We start from the raw sequence: 9,872 nt of genomic DNA, 5'->3' as shown, positions 1-9,872 counted from the left end.
GTGCAAATTAAAAATGTTTGTTCTAATTCACCTTTCTGCTGCCTGCAGTTTCTGGCCCAAAATGCTACCTCCTCCATCCCACTGCCTCCAGTCAATATCTGTCTGACACCAGCGGAAGGCTCCACCCCTGCCTTCTTCTGACGGCAGGATTCGAGATCTACGTACCCCTACTCCTTCATGACTGGGACCTCCCCTAAAGACTGTTCTGACATTCTTCACTATCTCCTCATGGATTTAAAATGTTCACTTCTTGTCTCCTGAGTCTTTATGACATAACTTCAGTAAGATTTGTTTGTTCTAGTTTTGGTGAGATATTTACCTCTGACAACAAAATGACTGAACTTCTGCCTGTTGACAAGATCTGTAAAGCTAATGGATACATTTTGGTGTTTTGTGGAGAATTTGTTTGTGAACCATGAAAGGGGTTGATTAAATTTTGGTCTTGATCTGCCAAAGAAAAGTTTGTGTTGTTTTGTGTAATAGCATCACATGTCTGCTTGGCTACTGATGCCACCAAAACCTAAATAGTTTTGTGAAGATACAAACAAAACAGTGGGCATTGATGGAAGCATTATAGGGGAATTTGATCAGTATTTGCTGTGACTGATGCCTGAGTGGAGTCATTAAATTATTTGTTGTTTAAAAAAGCTGAATACTGATTTAAAAAAAAGAAAGATGATGCAGTCTATTTGTGGTGTGTAAAGGTTCTTTGATAATGGTCCGTTTGTTCAACGTGATAATTATTAAAGTCTTATAGCTGACATATACTGATTAAAATACTACATATAGCACCTGGAGATATGTTAGAGAAGCTTCTTACTAAAAGGAATCTATCACAAATGTGTGAATCCTGTTTTTCCACACTTCATACACAGTAGCAGTATTTCTTTTTCGAAAGTTACTTTTGTTGATGTGACAGATGCCTCCTCTGGTCATGTCCTTCAAACACAAAACAATGTGCTGCTGTGGTACTCTTCTATTTGGGTTACAGAACCTGTGGCTGGGTTCAGACCTCATGATGTGACCTCTCCCATCCAATCCCAAACTGCCTTCCTGTTGCTCTGGTTATCTCACCCCTCTTCTCAGCACTGCTCTTCTCCCAATGAGTCTGTGTTCTCCCCAACATCCATGGATGTGGATGTGGGTCTGATGGTTCCTTTTTCAGGACCACAACCAGGACCAGGTCCGGGACCAATGCCACCCACAACAAGTCCAGCTCTGTTGCCACCAGCCCCGGGGATGCTCCCATCTGCATGTCCAGGGTAGACCTCCACAGTGCTGGAGATGAACTGGAGAGAGCGGTCTCGGAAGTAGTGAAAAGCCTCCTGGTCCAGGTAGTTCTCCTCACGGAGGCCCTGTTCGAACAACTTGGGTTTGTGGCGGAACTCGATCACGGTCTTGGTGTAGGAGTTGAGGGTGGTGACGGAGGCAGCCATGCAGCAAGTGAACGAACCCCACGCCATGCTGACAGCAGAGACACACAGACAGACAAATCATTGGCAAGAGGGCAGATATTGTTTGGTTGATCTGTTGGTTTATTACAAAAATAAACAAAGGTATACAGATGACTTTCTACTCCTAAAGAAAAGCTCATAGACGCACATAGCTGAGACCATACATTTACATCCACCTTAACTAAAACCTTTCTGGGACACAGCTTGATAGCTACAGTGCACATTCTGATGCACATGGCACAGGTGCATTTGGGATGCATTTTGCTCCACTTTGCTATTTACACAGCACATAAATCTGAGGTTTCATTTCAGTGGTTTTATTAGATCTGTTAATGAATCATGAGTGTGTTTTGGGTGTAAGATTAATTAAACCAGTCATCTGAGACTGAGATTATCATCTGCCATTCACGTTTTAAGACCCGGGATGTGCCAGCAGCTGGCACACTGAATTCAAATGGCACTCGAGTGAGTTATTCTGGCACGTTTATGGATCTGCACCAAAGTGCAAGTGGAGAGCAGCAACCAAGGCTACCTGTGGTGAAGCAAAAAGGTGAACATTCTTATTTTTCCATGAGAGTTTACTTTTATTTTGTTGAATGACTGTTAGCAATCGCACTGATCACTGTCAGGGTTACAGCATGTTGTACGCATGTTTGATATGTGCTATCATATACATATTTCCTATGTACTGAATGAATGAGTCCTAAGTGTGATAGTTTCATTGTGGGCACACCAGAGTTTGTGTGTTGTGCATCCGCCTGACAAACCATTTCAAAATTAGCAATATTTGCACAAAAACAAAAAAGTCTATCAGTTTGAACATTAAATATCTTGCCTTTGTGGTGTATTCAATTGAATATAGGTTAAAGAGGATTTGCAAATCATTCTGTATTTATTTACATTTCACAAGTCCCTACGGCTGCTCCCTTGTTTTGCACTTGGGGTCGCCACAGCAGATCCCAGCTGGATCTGATTTGGCACAAGTTTTACGGTAGATGCCCTTCTTGACACAACTCCACACTACATGGAGAAAAGTTGCAGGGGAGGGTGTTGAACCGGGAACCTTCAGCACTGAAACCAAGCGCACTAACCACTTGGCCACCCTGAAATAAAATAAACTCAGCCACTTCCAGAAGCACTACCTTTCTCCCATCATCTCTGCTATTTTGGCGTGTCTCTCACAGGGAATATCAGATTCTCATGTTTGTCTCTGATCACTCATAATGTAATGTCAGCCATTCACCCCTCACAAAGTTTTCTCACAATTCTTGTACGTTATGAGTTGTGAGGACTATATTCAGAGGACTTCCTGACACCTACGATAGCTCTGGGTAAGTGTGGGACTGTGTGGCGAGGACCCGTGTCGCCTTGCCATCTTTGAACTGTTTAAAATGCAGACACGTCACTTGGAATCAAATCAAGCGATTTCCCTCACAGTTGCTGTTCGCATGCTTTCGCAGGCCAGTGAGATAGTAGAGTAGTTTCTCACTGGGCTATGACAGTCTAATGCCATTTGTTGAGGGATTTCACAAGATTTTGCATGACATTCGCTGGGTGGCACCATCCCTTTGCACAAGTCACAGGGTGTTGCTTGCATGTCACCTGAATTTTGAACTACTTAAAGTTAGCAAGGCGACAAAGGTCTTCGAGAGACAATGCTTCTGGAAGCCACCAAGGCAGTCCGGCAGCCACAGCTCAACTGCTAACTCGTGTCAGCAGGCTGGAGACACCTGTTGGCAGTAGAGGACAATGGGAAACAGTCTCATGCTGATGGTCATGGGCTGTGTGCACGCATGATCAGTCTACACTCAGGGGTGGGCTTCAGCACAGCAGGGGATGAATACTGGCCATTCCTGCCAACCAAGGAGGACATTTCACAGGATGATATCCTACACCATTTGTGCCAGCCAAGAGTTCTTTGATGGTGTGGACTGTCCTTCAGCTGGTGATCACACGCCAATCGGGCATGATGGTGCCAGCCAGAACCTCATTGATGGCGTGGCCCGCTGGACATTACATATTTCATTCTGCAGGAAATCATTCTATAAGTGAGTGAATGCCTTGTTCACAGTTTTCTTCCTGTTTTATTTTTTTTCTCCTTGGTGCAGGAAAAACACTTTGTCTTTATTATTATTATTATTTACAGGGCTTTAAATAGTATTAAAATAATAAATACAGTTGATACTCAATACAACTGGGGGAATGTCAACAGTGTCTATTCACATGGATAATATCAGGTTAATAGAAGCTGAGCACTTTGTGCAGAACGTGTCATTTGTACCACTTCAGTAAGATACCAACTGCAAATTTGTCACTAATTCATATCTCCAGGTATGCCCAGGGAGAAACTGGCCTAAAAAAAGAACAGTAAGACAGACAAAGCAGTTTGTGGACAAATGTCACATTTTCAGTGCGTAGTGAAGCCGCTGTCTCTTTATAAGATGTGCACTGTTGGGAAAGTGTAGTGACACGGACCCACAACAGGGGGCGTAAATGATCGGACAATGAAAGAGTCGAATATGAACACTTTACTGTTGTGAAAGAGCACAACAAAAACACAGAGGATTACAGAATTTGAGCAAACAGTCAATCCACAAAGGTGACGTGTGGGCAGGCTCGAGGATAGAAGACGTCTGTCCTGAGAAGAACCGGAACCACACGATTTCCTCTGCCACCGAACCTGGAGAATACTGGAGCCACCAAGTTCCGAGTCCCCAGGTGGCCACCGTCTCCGAGTGTCGGATCTGGTACTGCTGGTGAGGAGCAAAAACAGTCAGATGTGGGTGCGTGCACACCCAGAAACAACAATGGTGGGAATTCCACCTCCACCTCTAATACACACTCGTGCAGCTCCTGTCTAACCACTTATCTGGTTGGGGTGTGAAGCGAAGCCGTCGCTGATCACACCAAACGCCAATCTCTCAGATAAGGAACACCACAGGAAAGCGGCTGCAAAAAGAGTTCAGACTAAGACACAGTTTAGTGTTAAGGCTGAGAATATTACCTTCACAGGTAAGATGATATCTCGGCAACGAGGTGGAGATGACGTCCGGTTTTTATGGAGTGGAATGATGAAGTGTAGATGGATGACAGCTGTCATGAGATAATGAATGACAGCTGTCACCCCCGGCTGTGTCCGTGGCGGCAGCGCCCTCTCGTGCCTGAAGCCCGCACTTCAGGCAGGGCGCCCTCTGGTGGTGGGCCAGCAGTACCTCCTCTTCTGGCGGCCCACAGAACAGGACCCCCTCCCTTCAACGGGCGCCTCCTGGCGCCCGACCAGGCTTGTCCGGGTGACGGCGGTAGAAATTGGCCAGGAGGGTCGGGTCCAGGATGAAGCTCCTCTTTACCCAGGAGCGTTCTTCAGGTCCATACCCCTCCCAGTCCACCAAATACTGGAACCCCTGGCCCATTCGACAGATGTCCAGGAGCCGGTGCACTGTCCAAGCCGGCTCCCCGTCGATGATCCGGGCAGGAGGCGGTGCCGGACCGGGAGCACAGAGGGGTGAGATGAGGTGTGGTTTAATCCGGGAGACATGAAAAACAGAGTGGATCCGCAGTGAAGCCGGGAGTGGAGCTTCACTGCAGCAGGACTGAGGATTTTGATGATCTTGAAGGGTCCAATGAATGTCCATCAGTTTGGGTGAGTCCACCTGCAGGGGAATGTCCTTAGTTGATAACCTCACCTCCTGCCTGGGCTGGTATGCAGGGGCCGGGGACTGCCGGCAGTCTGCATGGGTCTTAGCCCTCGTCCGGGCCTTCAATAAGGCAGAACGGGCGGTGCGCCACACCCGACGGCACCTCCGCAGGTGGGCCTGGACCGAGGGCACACCGACCTCTCCCTCCACCACTGGAAACAACGGGGGCTGGTACCCCAGACACACCTCAAACGGGGAGAGGCCGATGGCAGAAGACACCTGACTGTTGTGTGCATACTCGATCCAGGCCAGATGGTTACTCCAGGCCGTCGGGTGCACGGATGTCACACAGCGGAGGGTCTGTTCCAACTCTTGGTTGGCCCGTTCTGCCTGTCTGTTCGTCTGTGGGTGGTACCCGGACGAGAGGCTCACGATGGCCCCCAGTTTCCTGCAGAAACTCCTCCAGACTTGAGAGGAAAACTGGGGACCATGATCCGAGACTACGTCAGCTGGTATCCCATGCAGACGAACGACGTGGTGGACCAGGAGGTCAGCAGTCTCCTGGGCCGTTGGGAGCTTCGGGAGGGCCACGAAGTGGGCCGCCTTGGAGAATCGGTCCACTATCGTGAGGATGGTCGTCATGCCCTGGGACGGCGGGAGGCCCGTGACGAAATCCAGGCAGATATGGGACCAGGGGCGATGAGGCACCGGGAGCGGCTGGAGAAGTCCTTGGGTCCTCTTATGGTCTGCCTTGCCCCTGGCACAGGTGGTGCAGGCCTGGATATACTCCCGGATGTCTGCTTCCATAGACGCCCACCAGAAGCGCTGTCGGACAACTGCCACGGTCCTTCGCACCCCTGGATGACAGGAGAGCTTGGAACCGTGACAGAAATCCAAGACTGCAGCTCTGGCCTCTGGTGGGATGTACAGACGATTTTTTGGTCCAGTTCCGGGGTCCGGGTTCTGTGCCAGAGCCTCCCGGACGGTCTTCTCCACGTCCCAGGTGAGGGTAGCCACGATAGTGGACTCCGGAATGATGGGCTCCGGTGGATCTGACAGCTCAGTTTTGACTTCGTCTTCGTGTACCTGGGACAAGGCATCTGATCTTTGGTTCTTGGTCTCGGGGCGATAGGTGATCCGGAAGTCAAAACGCCCGAAGAACAGTGACCAGCGGGCTTGCCTGGGGTTCAGCCGCTTGGCGGTCCTGATATACTCCAGGCTCCGATGGTCAGTGAAAACCGTGAACGGCACAGATGCTCCCTCCAACAGGTGTCTCCACTCCTCTAGAGCCTCTTTCACCGCAAGGAGTTCTCGGTTGCCGACGTCATAGTTCCGTTCAGCCGGGGTCGACCTGCGAGAAAAGTAGGCACACAGGTGAAGAACCTTATCGGTCTCTCCGCTCTGGGATAGCACGGCTCCTATCCCTGAGTCAGAGGCATCCACTTCAACCACAAACTGGCGGCCAGGGTCGGGCTGCACCAGAACTGGTGCAGTCGAGAACCGTCATTTCAACTCCCTGAACGCGGCTTCGCACTGATCCGACCAGGTGAAGGGGACTTGTGGAGAGGTCAGGGCTGTCAGGGGCTGTAATCAATGCATGGACGGAGTCCGCCGTCTTTCTTGCCCACAAAAAAGAAATCTGCACCCATCGGGGAGGTGGAATTCCGGATCAGCCCGGCAGCTAATGGGTCCCGGATGTAGGTCTCCATTGATTCGCGCTCAGGTCGTGAGAGGTTGTACAGCCTGCTGGACGGAAACTCAACGCCCGGAATCAAATCAATGGCACAATCATACGGACGGTGCGGGGGAAGGGTGAGTGCCAAATCCTTGCTGAAGACGTCAGCAAGATCGTGGTACTCAACCGGCACTGCCGTCAGATTGGGAGGGACTTTGACCTCCTCCTTAGCCTGTAAACCGGGAGGAACTGAGGATCCTAAACACACCCGATGGCAGGTTTCGCTCCACTGAACCACCACCCCAGACGGCCAATCAATCCGGGGATTGTGTTTCAACATCCACGGGAAGCCCAAAATCACGCGGGAGGTAGAAGGAGTCACAAAAAACTCGATCTCCTCCCGATGATTTCCAGACACCACCAGAGTTACAGGTTGTGTCTTGTGCGTGATTAAAGGGAGAAGGGTGCCATCTAGTGCCCACACCTGCAATGGCGAAGGGAGTGCCACGAGAGGGAGCCCTACCTCCTTAGCCCATCTGCTGTCTAGCAGATTCCCTTCTGACCCCGTGTCCACCAGTGCTGGGGCTTGAAGGGTTAAATCCCCGCTCAGGATTGTAACTGGGAGTCGTGTGGAAATATCTGTATGTCCCACGTGAATGTCTTGGCCCACCCTAAGTCCAGTTTCTAGGGGCGGGCGTTGGTGTTTAACCGCTTGGGGCAGTCTCTCTGCAGATGCTCACTCGAGCCACAGACAAAGCACTCCCCGCGGGCCAGCCTCCTCTGTCTGTTAGGTGGTCTAAATGTGGCCCTGCTCATGTCCATAGCTTTGTCAGCAGGGGGAGCTGTAGCCACACGGAGCGTTGAGGCTGTGGAGCGTGGGGAGGGCGGAACCTTTTCGGACCCGGAAGGGAGAGGGACGGCGCGTGCCCGGCCATGTCCTTCATCTCGCTCCCGACGGCGTTCCTCCAACCGATTGTCTAACCGTATAACGAGATCAATAAGCCCATCTAAATCCCGCGGTTCTTCCTTGGCTACCAGATGCTCCTTCAGGACCGACGACAGTCCGTTTATGAAGTCGGCGCGGAGTGTAACGTTATTCCAGCCGGACCTCGCACCCGCGATGCGGAAGTCGATTGCATATTCAGCTGCGCTCCGGCGCCCCTGTCTCATTGACAGCAGCACAGTTGAAGCAGTCTCTCCTCTATTAGGGTGATCAAAAACTGTTTTGAACTCCCTCACAAACCCAGTATAAGTGGTAAGGAGCCGTGAATGTTGCTCTCAAAGCGCTGTAGCCCAAGTGCGTGCCTCACCACGAAGCAAGTTAATTACATAAGCCACCTTACTGCCGTCAGACGCGTACATTACGGGACGTTGTGCAAAGACGAGCGAACACTGCATAAGAAAGTCCGCGCACGTCTCCACACAACCTCCGTACGGCTCTGGGGGACTTATGTATGCTTCAGGGGATGGTGGGGGGTGGGGGGGGGGTCGTTGAACGACTAGTGGAACGTCTATATTCTGCACCGGGTCGGCAGGAGGAGGAGCTGCAGCAGCGCCCTGAGCGCGCGCTTGCACCTGCGCGGTGAGAGCCTCCATCCTGCGGTTAAGGATGACATTTTGTTCGGTCATCAAATCCAACCGAGCGGTAAAGGCGGTGAGGATTTGCTGCAACTCATCAATCACGCCTCCTGCAGACACCTGTGCACCCTGCTCTTCCATTGGTTGTCCAACAGATGGTTGACGCCCCTCGGGATCCGTCACGGTGGCCGAGATATCCTGTTGGGAAAGTGTAGTGACACGGACCCACAACAGGGGGTGTAAATGATCGGACAATGAAAGAGTCGAATATGAACACTTTACTGTTGTGAAAGAGCACAACAAAAACACAGAGGATTACAGAATTTGAGCAAACAGTCAATCCACAAAGGTGACGTGTGGGCAGGCTCGAGGATAGAAGATGTCTGTCCTGAGAAGAACCGGAACCACACGATTTCCTCCGCCACCGAACCTGGAGAATACTGGAGCCGCCAAGTTCCGAGTCCCCAGGTGGCCACCGTCTCCGAGTGTCGGATCTGGTACTGCTGGCGAGGAACAAAAACAGTCAGATGTGGGTGCGTGCACACCCAGAAACAACAATGGTGGGAATTCCACCTCCACCTCCAATACACACTCGTGCAGCTCCTGTCTAACCACTTATCTGGTTGGGGTGTGAAGCGAAGCCGTCGCTGATCACACCAAACGCCAATCTCTCAGATAAGGAACACCACAGGAAAGCGGCTGCAAAAAGAGTTCAGACTAAGACACAGTTTAGTGTTAAAGCTGAGAATATTACCTTCACAGGTAGATGATATCTCAGCAACGAGGTGGAGATGACGTCTGGTTTTTATGGAGTGGAATGATGAAGTGTAGATGGATGACAGCTGTCATGAGATAATGAGTGACAGCTGTCACCCCCGGCTGTGTCCGTGGTGGCAGCGCCCTCTCGTGCCTGAAGCCCGCACTTCAGGCAGGGCGCCCTCTGGTGGTGGGCCAGCAGTACCTCCTCTTCTGGCGTTCCACACAACATGCACAGCAGTTCAGGTCCCCACGCTGGTTTCACACCGCACAAGGACCCCTAACATGTAAAATACACACATGATGTTTCATCTACAATCAGCAGATGGTGAAACTGGAATTTAGTCCAGTGTCACAAAGCTTCAAGCATTAAAACTGGTAAATATCTAAGCGTGATGTTGGAGTTGGACTGCATCTTTAAGTAAGAAGTGATTTATAGCATCACACAAAAATGATCCTAATCAGGATTTAATCTTGATCCAAACCACACAGAGTCATTTGTGACTTTTAAAAGTTGTGGAATCAGATTGATACAGAGTTTGGGTTTGGCTGGTGCATCCCTAAAAATAATCCAATCAAAGCGAGCCACCTGACAGACACGCTGCTGACTGTGCCGACTCGGTGACATGCAGTCTAATTTCACAGCATTAACTGATGCGCTGAAGCCACTGTCACACTGGCTGTGGGCTTGTCCATCACTGGAAAAGAGTGTGAACTCCTTTATTATTATTTCTTTTGCTGTTGTTGCATTTTTTTTAATTGAAATTTTGATTC

At 50.2% G+C, this 9,872-nt stretch overlaps 1 protein-coding gene across 1 annotated transcript in view; it reads right to left on the bottom strand.

Annotated features, from left to right (window-relative positions):
* Positions 1–501: 501 nt before the first annotated feature.
* gsg1l (gsg1-like) overlaps positions 502–9,872 on the bottom strand; it is a 131,265-nt gene continuing 121,894 nt past the window's right edge. The window contains exon 4 of the mRNA XM_034191055.1: positions 502–1,464. Within this exon, the coding sequence (XP_034046946.1) occupies positions 1,083–1,464 (382 nt within the window). The 3' untranslated portion in view covers positions 502–1,082. The remainder of the gene's footprint in view (positions 1,465–9,872) is intronic.

The sequence above is a fragment of the Thalassophryne amazonica genome, chromosome 16 (genome assembly GCF_902500255.1).
Source record: "Thalassophryne amazonica chromosome 16, fThaAma1.1, whole genome shotgun sequence".
NCBI lineage: Eukaryota > Metazoa > Chordata > Actinopteri > Batrachoidiformes > Batrachoididae > Thalassophryne > Thalassophryne amazonica.
This window is presented reverse-complemented; position numbering and strand designations above follow the sequence as displayed.